Source organism: Semicossyphus pulcher, unplaced genomic scaffold (genome assembly GCF_022749685.1).
Source record: "Semicossyphus pulcher isolate SPU_LCO1_2020_fin unplaced genomic scaffold, fSemPul1.0.p SCAF_3, whole genome shotgun sequence".
NCBI classification, from domain to species: Eukaryota; Metazoa; Chordata; class Actinopteri; order Labriformes; family Labridae; genus Semicossyphus; species Semicossyphus pulcher.
Genome location: NW_027211704.1, coordinates 30,440,536 through 30,456,272, shown reverse-complemented (window position 1 = coordinate 30,456,272; position 15,737 = coordinate 30,440,536). Strand labels below are relative to the sequence as shown.

At 40.8% G+C, this 15,737-nt stretch overlaps 1 protein-coding gene across 1 annotated transcript in view; it reads left to right on the top strand.

Moving 5' to 3' along the window:
* LOC138605535 (copine-9-like) overlaps positions 1-14,019 on the top strand; it is a 182,605-nt gene extending 168,586 nt beyond the window's left edge. Inside the window, exons 20-21 of the mRNA XM_069677865.1 lie at positions 11,025-11,098; positions 11,311-14,019. Of these exons, the coding sequence (XP_069533966.1) occupies positions 11,025-11,098; positions 11,311-11,541 (305 nt within the window). The 3' untranslated portion in view covers positions 11,542-14,019. The remainder of the gene's footprint in view (positions 1-11,024; positions 11,099-11,310) is intronic.
* The last annotated feature ends 1,718 nt before the right edge of the window (positions 14,020-15,737 follow it).

Sequence of the window (15,737 nt, the reverse complement as noted above, 5' to 3'; positions counted from 1 at the left end):
TCGGAGATGCAGAGCACTTGAGTAAGGCAACTGTATGTTTTTATATTTCATCTTAAGCTGCTGCCAAGTGAGCTTCTCCCCCGCGGGATTGCACCTAAATGAAATAAATGAATAGGCTACCATTGAAGCAGTTTTCCCCTGTAATATTATTGTGATTGCAAAGGACTACATTTAAACTTACGCATTGACCCGAGCAGCAATGTTCTCCCACGCCGTCTCCCTCTCTTTTGCAGCTGCAGCGGTGTTGCACTTCTTTCTAAAAACATGTTCAAATTGCCGTATGAGCGCATTAAGATGTCCAATTCTAGTGGGGTGAAAAACGCAGCCCCCCTTCCCCGTTTGCATAGTGAGTCGTCAAATCGGGGCTTCATTGATGCTGTCTTTTTATAGTTGTGGTGCACGTGCTTAACTCCAAGTGAAACTACTCCGAGTTGATCAAACTAACTCAAATCAGCTGTTCTGGAACCGAAAACTCAGAGTTTCCTGTCTCAGAGTAGATCAACTCAGAGTTCAGGGTTAGACTCACAGTTTGTTGAGCCTGCTTTGTGAAACGGACCCCTGCAGCCGATCTGTTCCGGATTAGCAGAGTAGAGGAGGATCAGTAACTAAACAATCACTACAACCATTAAAGTTTCCATATCTGTGAACATCTGCTTCAGACCAATACAAGAAGCTGTTCTGCTGTTAAACACGCCGGTGTGAGGGATCCTTGCTGTTTTTTTTCGATAAGTTAAGTGTATGTTTTGGTTAGCAGAAGTGGCTACAGTGGCCGGCGATCTCTACTGCACAGACTCTGGCTCCAAATGACGTCACCAGCGCAAGATGGCAGCGCCTGTCAATGGCTTCGGCTTTGGAATATTACATTAATCTTTTTCATTAAAATTTTATCCATTACCTCATACTGACATCTTGGCCTGCCAGAACATAGGCGATACAGATCATATACCTGTGTGGCTCCGGCCCATGTAAAAAAAACAAGAGGAAATGGGTTAGAGGGAGTTTTACAAATTCCATCCTGTGCTGTGGTGCTCCCTGATTTCCCAAAGGAATAATGCCGGAGACAGCAAGAAAGAGTCTTTGAGGTTGTTTTGGCTTCAATTTTGTACAATGACAGCAGATAGAGACACGTCGTCCATCTTTATCTACAGTCATTGCTTCATACACAGAGTGAAACTGTTACAGAATACAAACTATCACCATTTTTCTGACAGAATGTGATTTTCACAGTGTAAATACATGTAAATATTTTTTAATAACAAATTAAATGCCTTTTGAATGTAAATAATGTATTTTAACCTAAACTTAAAAGTGCAACCATGAGCATTTACTTACTCACGACACTGCTTCTGTGGCGTTTACAGTGTGGACTGCAGTCATGACAAAAGCCATGTGCTCTCACCTCAAGTGACATCTTTAAGAGTGACAAAATAAAAGTCTTATCAAAATAAAAGTCTTATCAAAGTAAAAGTCTAAACAAAATTATGCCAAAAGGGCAACACAATCAGTCCCATTCTAGTGAACATGACTTCTAAGCCTGACAGTGGAGGAAATATCATCACATTTGGCACAAACATCAAATTTAAGGGCCCGATCAGAAAGAGCACGTTTGGCAGCTGAGGGCGGCTTTTTGTCATTGTTTTCAATGAGAGGGACGCTTTTTGTGCGCAGCTTTTGCGTTGCACACATTTTTCCGCTCTGTGCGCCTCGCGTTGAAAAAACTTCAACTCAAAACAGAAAAGCGCCCAACGTCATGGCCATTTTTTTTCTTGTCCAATTAAATGAAAGGAGAGGCGGGCCTTCTGTCAGTAGACAATATAACGGTTAGATTAATGACAGCTATGATTTGGTGGTTGCCTTAACAACAGTAGAAAAGAAAGGCGCAGCGAGCTGCTCCTTTTTTTTTAGGCTTCCACAAAAAAAGGCAGTGCGGTGCATCTTTTTCTGTCTGATCAGAGCCTAACTGAAGCATGAACTGAAGGTCAAAGGTCATGATATGGCTGTTATCTCTTAAAAAAGAGCCATTACACAAGAATGCATACACTAATTATGTCACAATTTCACACAAATGCCTAACAGGATAAAGCAACATGTTTTAATAAAATTTGGTCAAATGACAATGTTAACCTTAAGAGACGCACTGAGAATTAAACATAATACACATTAATATTCCATAAAGAGATCATTAATGCTCAATCAGAAGCTATAACCCTCATTCAACACCACATGTCACATTACATTGAAAGAATGATACACTGTGATCTGACGGCTGAACTCACTGGCCCCTTTTCAGTGACATGCTCTATAAATGAGCAGCTGATGAATCCATCTGAGGATCCTCCCAGCGAAGATCTGTGCACTCAGTCTGCTATATAGAACAGCTCAATGAAAAGATCATGTGCTCACTATCTGAGCAGTATTTAAATGCATAGGTGTCTTCCTCCAAGTTAATTGGTAAAATGATTCGAGTTAAATCACCAGAAAAAGAAGGTAAAGAAGGAAATTATTCTTGCAGAAAGAACAGAAAGCCCTCGTTGGGACCTATTATTCAGTGTGCAGGGCGAAGGCTGGGGTTAAGGGTGAACGCTTGTGTGTGACAGAAGGAGAAATTACAGCAGAGATGATGGAACTGAAAGAGCATGACAGGAGGAGAAGCGGAGAATGGAGTGTAATGAGTTGGGGATCAAGATGGTACATTTGTGGGGAGCTTTTTTATAGATTCATCCACCCCAGTCACCAATTTAATCAGAGTTCTGTGTGGAACGAGGAACACATCACTTGAATCAGACAAACACCAAAGTTTGAGAGAGTTTTGGTTATAAAAGTGAGAACAGCAGAGCCTCAGTGCAGTGTTTGGTGAATCATCTCCTTTCCATCAGAGCTTGACAACACATTCAGCAGATTCTGTCACTCAACAGAGAGAAGCTCCTGATGTGTGCCTGATTTACTCTCTGTGACGCTTGAAAAGCTTGAAAAGCAGACTCGCTGCTCGCACAAGGGGATGAATCAAGTGCTCAAAATGTATTCAGCGGCTGTTTTGCCCAGGTCTACTCCCTGGATGAGTAGAGCTCCACACATCACGCACCAAATCAGAGATGAGCCTCTCTGGGAGCTTCATGCTGGAGGCAGTCTTTCAAAATCAAAATTTATCAACCCAATTTGATCTCCATTGTTTCATCCCCCATGTTTTATTCTCTTAGTTCTGTCAAGGTCATCTGTTGTCTCCCCATGCTGCTGGAAGTACACTTTTATTTTGGGATATGTGTGCAGAAATGGGCCAACAAAACTGGGCCATGAATGTGTTTGCTCATGTGTGGCTTTCATAGAAAAACATTTTGAAGGTACAGAAGATTATAAACTCTTGATGATTCCTATGTAAACTTAAAGGGATCTTTCAGATTTTTTGAAGTGGGGTTGTATGAGGACCTAATTAATACTAAGCAACTACGTAGGCCTACAGTAGATAACAGCACGGCCCCTGTTAGAAAAAGACGGCCGGTGTTCCTACACGGAAGCTAAGGTAAGCACCGCTGCAGACGAGGTCAAGAGTACCACTTACTGTAGCCATTTAAGAGAACTCCTACATATAAAGAAACATTTCAGTTTAAGTGTATGCTGTATTTTTGTTTTGTGGCTAGCACAGACAAAAATCAGAGGACAGTCTTTGTTTGAACAGCCAAAAGACAAGTCCCAACGGTGATATCTTCAGAAAAGTTTGATTTCAGTCTGTGCAAGCTGCTGCACTTTTTGACACAAACAGCTGACATATACGGCATCATACACTTCACGGCATGTGTAGGAAAACCAAATCCTCTTGTCTCCATCGGAAAGGTTGCTTTGTCGTTTCCACAATATTGTATTTTATTTTATTTGTTGTCACTCTACAAATCGCTGAGCCAAACAGCTGTTGTGATATGCGTAGGTATACATTACGTTCAGGGGCGGATCCAGACTTTTTTGACTGGGGTGGCCCAGCTGGGGCACTGACTTATGCAGGGGTGGCATGAAGTATGTGATCATACACACACACACACACACGCTAATGAATAGTATTTAAATTTCTTCTAAGCTTCATTCTTTAAGGACTCAAACAGAAGATGTGTGGTCAGAGTAACAATTTAAAGTACTAAAGGAAATGTGCCGCATTGAAATAGAAAGAATGATACTAGCCTTTTGCAACACAGCCCAAATACTTGATTTTAACACCCAAGTCCCGCCTCTGACAAGGCAAATGTCCACAGATAGAAGATGGACATGTGAGTACGGCTGTCTTAAAAAGTAAGGTGCAGGGAGCAAATGGAGACTTCAGAAAGACAAGAAAATTTTATTTTCAGTCTCTACAAAAATAAAAGAAAAAAAAACATGAACCAAAAATAAAACTTACATTCATTACACAGCTCAAACAGTTCTGGTGCTGCTCTTCTTAAACCACTCCACACTCGCTCATCGCACTCACTTATATAGCGCGTGAGCCCACCTTGCCAGTTCAAACTGGCCTATCAGGTCAGAACTGTAGAAAATCAAGTTGACATGGTTAAATACAAATATACATTGTTTTTCTTAGCTTGCTCATACCAACAAACCTCATTTAATTCTTTACCATATAGTCATATATATTACACATTCAAAGGAAGAAAATAATTTCAAGAACATTCAGTATTTACCTTAGTTGGCTGTCAATTTCACCACTCATCCTTTGTCCAATCAAGTCAGAGAACCCACCTACTCACCCATCACATAAAAGGGCTGTAGTTGAGGCATGCTTCCTCTTTAAGCACCAGCACAAGATGGCCTCCACAAAGGACTCAAACCCTAAAAGGTTAATGTTTTTACTACTGCATGTCTTCACTATACTTTTAACAAAAACTTGCTTTAAATGCGGAGTACAGCTATTTGTTGCAATTAATATTGAAACCATTCCACATAGATAAAAAATAACAAAGAAAGTTGTGTGTGTGAATCTGTCCACTTTTCTTGTCAAAAAGGGATTTTAGCAAACAGCTAGTGAGGGAGTTGGTGCTTCCTCACAGGCTGATTTAATTGAGACACAAATAAGGGGTTGAGGTTGGGATTGGTGAGGTTCCTTCAACTTTTCGAGTCCGAGAAATCTGACCTCGGGGCGTTCCAGTTGAAATTTCCGACTGGGAACTTGAAAATTCTGGCTTCCGAGTACAAATGGAACACACCATAAGGCATAGTGCTGAGAGAGGGGGCTGTCTGACTTCAATGGGAAGCTGTGACAAAATAATAAAATACAGCGTACACTTAAACTGAAATGTTTATATATATATATGTAGGACTATTTTAAGTGGCTAAAGTTACGTGGTACTCCTGACCCCATCTGCAGCGGTGCTTCGCTTAGCTTCCATGTAGGAACTCTGGCCGGCTTCTCCTAACAGGGGCCGTGCTGACTGTTATCTACTACATAGTACACTTGCTATTGATACCTCGTACAACCCCACTTTAAAAAATCAAAACTATCCCTTTAAATTGTTCAACTGAGGAAAATTCTGCATCAGGAAACATCAGTTACAGCAAAAAGATATATGACTTTAAACTGGAAATGAAAAGTTTAAAATATGTGAGTAATACCCGGGCCAACATCTTCAGTCAGCATGAATCTGCAGACGTGTATTTTTTAATAAATCAATTATGAAATTATTTTGATGTACTCGTTGCATATTTTGAATGGCAGCACTTAAAATATTTTCACATTTACTGTATACAACATCTTCAGCATCTTTAGAATGTCCTTTTCTTTGTCGGGTAATATTCAGAAAGGAAATATTGAATGAAATGTATGCTGCTTTGGAAGTAATTTAAATGCACAACATTAAAGACTAAGGCTGATGACTAACTGTAATTTTTCAAAACATGTCATTAAAAGACCTAAACCAATGAATTGATCCACAGGGTGGATGTTCCTTCATTACCACAAACGCACACACTGTGGTTTCTATTGACTCAATCCCAAAGACACGTCCTGCTGCTAATGTGGATTAATCCACCACTAACAGCAAGGCACCTTTATTTATATAGCACCTTTAAGGCACAAGGCAATTTAAAAGTTAGAGGCATAGGAATACTTTAAAAACAAGACATTAAGAAACCTTTAATCTGCATTGACAAGACAGTAAAAATAAACCAACAAATATAAATTGCAGTTTAGAGAGATTAAAAGGAAGTTCTGTATGTCCGTACAGGAGTGGGAATTCTAGCTTGCTCTGTAGATGTAAGTGTTATAGATTCAAGGTGAGCACTGACCTGTAATCCTTGGGGCCTTGAACAGTTAATTCAGCTTTGTCTGTGTGGTTAAACAGTTCTGACACAACCACTTATTTATTTATTTGACACACTTTAAAAAAAAAAATGGAAGTAGCTAAGGTCATGTGGTGAGACTGTTATCTAAAGTTGTGTGTCATCTGCATAAGTAGGGTGAAAATGTTATATTACAGTCTGAGCAAGAGGGCAAGATGTTGAATTAAAGAGGCCCCATAATGGACCATTGAAAGTAGCACTTAAGAGGGCAATCCACAACAAAAGCATTGCTTACTTCTGTTTGGCAAAGTTTGCTAAACTCTTAGGGTCAGGGTCGGCCTGGAAACAAAATTTGTCTGCTGCTATATCATATACAATATATACAATATTGTCTTTTTTGGTTCAGAAGTTACGCATTTTTATTTCACTTGAGACAGACAGTTCATGTTGATCTTGAAAACAGTAGGTGGCAGATGTTTTCTTAATAAACAGTTTAAAGGCAGAATGAGTATCAACTTAATCTCAATCACCCCTTATGACCTATGACCTATTAAAGTTTATGGCAGTGTCTGTATCTGCAGAGACCGTGCCCTCTGCCTGTGTACTCTAATTTTTTTCTGCAGTGGATGTGTCGGGTCCAGCCAATAACAGCATGCAGGGTTGAAAGTATGGAAACCCTGAGCAGACATGCCATACATTTTTTTTACTCCGTTTTCCCATGAAAAAGAATGATGTCCAGTTGTTTTCTAGAGATCTCGACTTATTTATCCTGTTATCTCGAGATAACAACGCTGCACCACCGTAACGTCAGATGATCATAACTTGTATCCCCAGAGTTGCAAAAGCACAAAACAAACATAAGAACAGGCTTAACTTAGCTCATTAGTGTGGGCAATGGCAGCATGGCATGTCCTTGTCTGTAATATCACAGTGGCCAGCCTGTTGTTTTTGGCTGACCGCCGGGATCAGCCCGACACATGGGTCTGTATGTGACTGACTGACTGACTGACTGAGTGAGTGACCGTACTTTCAGAGCCGTAGGGAGTAGTCGGGGCTGCTCCTCCGCTGCTCGTCCGCTGTCCTCACCATGTTGCGTCTGTAACATGATGTTATTTATTTATTTTTACAAACATATATACTTATGACCTGCGGGAGACTTATGATTATGTTTTTATTTCAAAGAAAATTAAGCAGGAGCCGCAATAAGGAGCCTGTGAGTGACTTTATTGATCAAATAACTTTCTGGAAAAGTTACAAATAAAGAAAAAAAAAGAACAATGACAACGGCCTGGGAAACACTTTGTGCATTGTGTACAAACGAGGGGAGTCAGACTTCCAGATCGGGCTTTTACTTTGAAAAAGCATATCGGAAGTGTTGACCTACTTTACTCTCCATGCCAATCATGGACTCAAGATGATCAATAGGACTCATCATGATTTATTTTTAGCCTAGAACCACGCGCACCTAAAAATTCTCCACGCACGAGATACGCACGTGTCACACGCCACACTTCCAGTGTTGCCCACAAGAGCACACATTGACCTGATGCGGTCCGCCACATACTAGGTTTTGATCAGTCTTGTTCTAGATCGCCAGAAAATGATCCTGTTATAATGAGAAAACAAGCTTTGTAATCCCCAGATAAATCAGTCAAGATCTTGAGAAAACAACTGAAATTAACTCGTTATCACAGGAAAACAGGGTGAATATAAAGTATGGATGCATGTCCGCTTAGGGCATCTGTAAGCACGCATCCAAAAAGAAGCATCTGGCTGTCTGTGAATACTCTGGACAATAAATTGCTGTGTTCAAATATCAGCTGAATCGGACATTAAACGTCCTTTTTACTAGGAGGCTGGCAGGTATGAGTCCGCTTAGTGTCCGGATCAACTGATCTGGGTATTTGGTTCTCACATGCAGCTCCTTCGTGTTAGACTGACGTCGGCTAAGTCTCTATCTATCGCCTAATGAGGTAACACAGTGGTGATTGAGCCTATGGCCCACTGATGAAAGCCTTTGCATTTGCAGTATTACGGACTGGGTGTCTTGGAAAAAATCACAAGCAGCGCCCAGTTAGTGACGCGTTTTCCATCACCCAGCAGTGGTTGGTCTGCCAGAGAGGGTAGGCGGAGCTAAGCGGTTGGATTAATCTCAGTAATCTACTATGGCTGAACAAACAAAGAAAAGACAACTTCAAAAATAAGTGAAAATCCAAAGAAAAAGAAACAAACTCGACACTCAGATGAAGGCAAACTGTCTAAAAAGGAAAGCGACCGTCAGCAAGGAAAATCAAGAGTTACAACCGGAGCATCACACAGGCAACACTTTTTGGATATCTGGGAAGTGTGCTCCCACAATTACCGTTTATTGCCATAGGGATATCAAAGAGAACAAAACTGAGATCTTTAAGATAACAACTTTAGGTTTTTACTTTAAGTTTTAATGATTTCCACTGTCTTCATTGAATATCTCCATGCCACTCTGTGGTTCAGAGCTGGAAGCTGTGGCATTGAGTGTTATTTCTGCACAGACTCATGCCTCAGAGTGTGGGCACATTGCAGAGTCTACACACTTGCAACATGTGATTGAGGGCAGCAGGAGGCATCTCCGTGGACCTCCACCCTCATGCCAGGCTTTACAACACACCTGAACCCTTCTTCAGTACCACTTTACTCTATGCTATCCCTCCTCTCCTCTCATGTCTCTGTCCACACTGTCCTGGTATATCCTCACCCCCTGTTTCAACATTTCCTCTCTCATACAGGCATGTCAAATTATTCCTTCCCCCCTTCTTCGCCTCTTTTCCCCTGCTGCTCCCGACCACCATCTGCCATCTCTGTGCACCATGTGGAGCCTCACCAGTCTCCCATCAGCATCCCTCCCTCAGCATCCTTTCCTTTTCCCTTTAAACTCGAGTATGAAAAGGGTTCCTCTGTGCCACAGATTGTTTGTCACTTGCGCATCAGATTTGCTTTGTTGATAAGGAACTATAAATAGACCGATGCAGAACTTTTCCCAGTCAGGAGCTTCACCTTCTTCCCTGCAGACTATATAAACACTAATGAGGATGGGTTACAGAGGGGTTATTGTTTCCTCCTCCACTAAGACAGCAGCAGGAAACAGATGTGGTGGAGCAGGACCACCGACCTGTCTCTGGTCTAAACTCTCTGTGAGTCCCAGAGGACTGTGGCATGGCCTTAGTTTGCACCGTGTTGAGGCTGAGAAATGATGAATAATGTTTGTGATGCAGATCACCGTTTCAATCCTCTCATCCTCATGACAACGCTGCAGAGATGTGTAAGAAGTGCGTTTCTTTAGTCACCTTACCAAAGATAAGACAAAGGATTGGAACAGACATCAGTTTGGTGCATCACATCATTATATAATGTTCATCAGTAATAAAGGAGACAAAGAACTTGTGTAGTGTCCTATTTCAGATATAGTTCAGAGAATTGGTGAAAGACAAATCAACACACTTTTAGTAGCTGAGGTTCCCCCTTCTTTTTTTTCCTGTGAGACATAATTAACTTTGTTTACTCTGGAAGTGAGTCAAGTTTGCTGAGAAAAACTGAGATTTTGTTTGTAACATTTGTTGTAAAACTTACAATGCACTGTCAGAAGATCATCGTACTGCCTCATTACAAGCAGTGTGGAAAAGCAGTTCATGTGTGCAGATGATAAGAACCTGTTTGAAAGCAACATTTCAGAGTGTGCGTCCTCTGTGCTGTGCATGATCTTACAATACAAGGAGATTTATAGATCCCCTTTACCAGCTCGCAGAATGCTATTTGATCCCACAAATGTACATGTTTCTTTTAAAGGGGCAATTCACCCCTGGAAAAAGCCACTGTCAGTCAAAGCTGGTTTTCTCTGTAATCAATAGAAGCAACAATATTTGAAATTGGCGCCATAGCTGTGGAGAAAGTTGTACAAGCTTGTGGTTTTGTCCATTCTACATTCCTACAACACCCAGCATGCATTGCGCCCCTCCCTCTGAAAGGAACGACCCAGCGAGAGGCGCTGGAATGAAATACTACCATTTTCGCTGCAGGCAACGGCTCAGAGCGGTACAGAATCTGAAATACGACAAGAACCAGACGATTTTGAACGAGACATGACATTGGAGGCGGGCGTCCTAGATTGAGGAAGTGTAGTTTAGCGAGCTCCCTGGCCTCCGCCACATGATGCCTGGTATTCCAGGGCCCATGGCGGATAGCATCCTCCAAAGGCACAGAGCGAAATTGTATTTTTCTTCTACCATAATGTCATTAGCTCCCCATGATAGCATGATAGCACTGAGGCTGAAAATTGGCAAATTGGCCCTTTAAAATCAGGAAGTCAGGAAATTAGTTGCAATAGTTTTTTCCTCCCAGATATTGGTCGGCACAGCTGCAGACAAGAGCGCTGAATGAGAGAACATTCAAACACAAACAGTGAAAATCTGTAACTGCTTTTAGGTTTTGTGCATCATAGTGGAGACATTCATTCAAGACAGTGTTTCATTAGATGCAAAATTAGTGTAAACCCTGAAAGTGCAGGATGAGTCAACTAGATGTTTCATTATTACCAGAAAAAAAAACTAAACTGAAACTTAAAATATACAAAGCTGTAAAATACAATTCAATTGTATGAATTTATATGTATTTCCTTCACTTTTATAGGCAAAGACTCCTATAACTTCCCAACAAATAGCAGCATGTCTAATTTCTGAAGGCTGCACACTGTGTATTTCTACCTAAGAGTGAAATGTTGTGTTTGTTTTCTGCAGCTATGGAGGAGCTGGACGGGGACGAGGTCAGAGTGTCCTCCAGGGGACGCTTTGCAGAGAGAGACATCGTTCAGGTGAAGCCATTTCTGCAGACACAGAGCCCTTTAACTCACATGAGTCACAGATGTGAGGCTTTATCAGCGCGACATCCAGACTTTCAGGAATATAAGAGCAGAACTTAATACAAGTGCATTAATGAACAGACTCTAAAAAGACTAACTGCGTACCAAAATTAAGCAAATTTCCCTGCTGGCATAATCTTCCAGTTTTTCCTTTTCTCCTGCAGTTCGTTCCTTTCCGGGACTACATCGACCGGTCAGGGAACCAGGTTCTGAGCATGGCCAGACTGGCTAAGGATGTCCTTGCGGAGATCCCCGACCAGCTGCTGTCCTTCATGAAGAGCCGAGGGATTGAACCCCGGCCCCCTCTTCCCGCCACCTCTGACTCCCCCTCCATGTCCTGCACCACCACAACAACGACAACCCCTGCCTCAAAGGAGCGCAACTCGCACGCCTGAAATGAGGGCAGCCAGCGGAGCAGCTCGGTGGTTGGAAATTTAAGCAAAGAGCGACGTGTGTGTGTGTCTCTGCGTGTGTATGTGTGTTGCATGGTTTATGGTTGGAGGCTTGAAAGGAACATAATTTTGGAGATCGAAAGGGACAGCCACCAGGGATGAATACATTCCTCTCAAAGTGTTTGTGGGGACAACTGGAAGAAAATACACTTTTTGTCCTTTAAAATTTCTGGTTCTGATTTTTGTCAGAACTTATCACGATGCACCTTTGGCAGGTGCAACACACAACTGTGCAAGAACCCACAAACTGCGTTTCAATTTCAACATTTGACTGAGAGACAAAAGCCTCTACGGACTGATTTGCCCAACAGAACATCTCCCACAGAAGTCGATTCTACATCTCCCTCCACTTCTCTTTACTTCGTCTGACTGCTCTAGTTCACCGTGATAAGAGGGTCTGATGTATTCGAGTAATAAACCCTGCAGTTGCCAGGCAATTAATTTCTATCATATGTAAGAAAGACACGCTGAGGCTAATGTCCTTTCCTTGTTTGTGTAATCTCAGGGCATTTCAAAGGCTCGACAGTCACACAGGAAGTCTGAAAATAGAGACGCAGGAATAAGATCCTGTCCTGGTTGTGGCACATGTGGGCCAACGGACCGCTTATTGCTTCATGAAAATGTATGCTGTATTATATGTGTATACTGAACATGAATTTCAAATGTTTTTCTATGTGAAGGGGTGGAAAATGTGCCACATTTCAAGGTCAACCCACAGCGATGAAGAGTCCGCAAGTCTAAACTAATCCCACTTGGACACGAAGGAAGGCGTTTAAAAGCACCCCCAGGATGCAGGAAATATATATGGCCATGAAATAGGCTCAGGATGGAGAACAGACCCTCCACACCAGCTCCTCCACAATATCAGGAGGTTTAAATTATTTCAGCCGAACGTAACGATGTCTGTGTGCTCTGCTGCCCCCCTCTTCCTCTAAACTGTAACTCTTGTCATTTGGGATGAATCATTCATAAGGTGGGTGCCTCTGGTTCTCAAGCTGCCTCGCGCATGTATCTTTTTAAAACGAATAGAGCCGGTCAGTGCATATTTCACAGGCCAGACTTTATATGTAGCAGATTGTGTGAAAGAGTCAGGGTCACTTCTTCATTACTGAGGACACCAAGAACGAGTGAAAAGGAGAATGGGGTTTGGTGTCTAGTGCTGCTGTAAAAGTCACTCAGACTGTTTTCAGGGAGTTACTTTTGGAAATGTATGCACAGTGTTCCCTCATCAGCTCTGCTGTGTGATGTGTGGCTGTATATTTCCTGTGGCTGTCAGTCAGGGCCCATCAGCGACTGTATAAACAGGCTGATTTGCAATGAATTTTGACTTTTTTTTCCAGACTTGTGATTTTATTTGCTATGCCTTCTTGGTGCGAATGAAGGATACGAGCAGAAGTACTACAGTATATTAGTTTTCAATATTTGTTTTTTTCCAACAGGCTGCGCCCTCTTTTACGAAAGCCCTGAGGAGAATGTGAAAAAACATTTAGCGATTCATTTCTACATCTGACCTTTTTTTGTGAAGCAGTTTGGAAATAAAAGTTTAGATAACTTTGTAACCCAGCATTTACAATATAAAGTTAAGTTTGGAGTGCATGGAGACATTGAAACTCACCCTTTAGAAAACATGAATGCTTCAGTCTTATTTAGAACATGGGGAAGTGGTGCACTTCAGCCTCTAGTGGCTAAAATGAGAATTACAACAACAAACGCAGTTTTTCACCTGCCAAATCCATTTTTATTTTGTTTCAGTGGTTTTCACAGACCAAAAGGTAACGTAGAAAAATAATCCTGACCAACTTTATTTCACCTGCTTAAACCTTTTTTCACCTGCTTTCACAGATGAATAAAGGAACAAAATAATGACCCAATAAAACCTTTTTTTAACAGCTTTGTTTTCTAATGTCTTTGCTTGTTTTACAGATGAAAAAAACTGAACTTTGTAAAATAAAGTTGGCAAAACCTTTTTTTCACCTGTTCTTACTTAAAGCTCCTGTGAGGAAATTTTAGGTGGTAATAATTATACTATAATATATAACTTCGCACTGCCAAATCAGCCTTTTTCTGTATTTTCCACAGCAAAGATTGACAGCGAGTGATACATTTGAACATTACAAGAAAGCATGATAAGATTTTTTGTTAAAGGGCCAGTTTGACAATTTTCAACCTCAGTCCTATCATGCTATAATGGGGAGCTAATGCCATTATGATAGAGGGAAAAAAAGGCATAATCTGCTTCTCCAATGGACCCTGGAAAAACTCAAGCTAGACAATGTAAAACGCGTCATCTGGTGGAGGCCAGGGAGCTTGCTAAACTACACTTCCTCAATCTAGGATGCCCGCCTCCAATGTCACGTCTCGTTCAAAATCGTCAGGTTTGAAATGTAGACTGCAGACCTGAAGATTTTTTAGACGATCCACCGTCGCATATATATATATATATATATATATATATATATATATATTCTATATATTCTATATTATATATATATATACTTGTCGCATTTCGGATTCTGTTCCACTCTGAGCCATTGCCTGCAGCGATCAATGTCCTTGACTGTAAAACGGAAGTATTTCACGTGTTGTGTTGTCAGAATGTAAAATGGGCTAAACCACGAGCTGGTTGTACAACATTCTTCACAGCTATGGCGCCAATTTCAAATATTATTGCTTCTATGAATTACAGAGAACACCAGCTATGACTGAAAGTGGCTTTTTCCAGGGGTGAATTGCTCCTTTAAAAAACACATGTACAGGACAAGATCAGCAAAGCGATAAGAGGTACCACAGGGGTCCTCATAGGAGCTTCAACAAACACAGGAGAGAAAACAAATTTGATCAGACTTAGAAAATGAATCACCACATATTTTTTTTCTCACTTGCCCCTCAGGGCTTCCATACTTTTTCCCCTATAAGTACAATCTGTGCGGTTTACTTAACACATGTTGTACCTGACCTCTGATGTTGGTTGTAGGCTTTACAAAGAACAAAGAAGATTGGTTGAACCTGACAGCATCATCTGGATTATTGAGCATGTGTCACATTGTATCAGAAGGGAAATGGATATGTGGCCTTATTTCTGTCATAATCCTGCAAGTGTGTGTGAGGGAGGACTCTATTTTTATATGATAACACAGGAAATCCATGTTATTTTGCATGCTTATTTGGCTGATATGCTGCCAATGATTGTACTCTGTATCTTTCTTCATATCTGAAAATGACTTCGAACCACATTCCTGTGTGTGTTGACTTGTGTTCTGTGCAGGAGTGTTCTTTCTCTTTCTACTGTTATTGTGTACAGTATACTTGAAGCAACTGCCAATGTAATAATCCAAAACATATAGGATATATGAACTTTAGGATAGATTTGTATCACAGTGTTTAAAACATGCATGCATGCGTGTGTAATGATCAACAAGTACACTAACCCAAAGTCACATAACCTATTGGATATTTTTGTATGAAGCATGTTGAGCTTTCTATACATCGTGTACAGTATTAGTTCATTACACTGACAAACAACATACTGCTCACTCCCCTGTCTAGTGTTTTGCCCACATGTAGGTAAATGTAAATATACATGTAAAGTGATGTACAGAATACTTTGTGAACAGTCTTCCTTCCATTTTGTTCCTCTCTGAGTTATCTGTCTGTTTTTTATTGTTCCCATCTGTGTTTGTCCAAGTTACGTTTTAGGTTTGTCAGTGTTTTCTAGCTTTTCGCTTAGAAACCAAATAAAGATATTCTCTAAGGCTCATCTGTAGTCTGTGCACAGAAATGTAGTATTATCATATTTTGACAGTAATTAAAGGGTTATGTTATTGGGACTTTGGAAACATTTACTCTAAAGGGAGTGCATTCTTTGAGTCCAGTCTATCAGGATTTTATTTATAGTTCTTTGTATTTATTATACTGTACTTTAGTCTGCATCATGTTAGAAAGTAAAAAAAACAAACAGGTATGTCTCATATGAAGTTGCCAGTTTGATAAATTTTCAGCCTATTATTCAGGATTACTTTATGGAAAAATGGGAATTGGCTGGAATATTTATCAATTTGCTGAGTCTTCACTTGTATTTATTGGTAGTTATTGTAGAAATTATTCCTTTTACAGTCTGCAACTGTATTGTTTACACCACT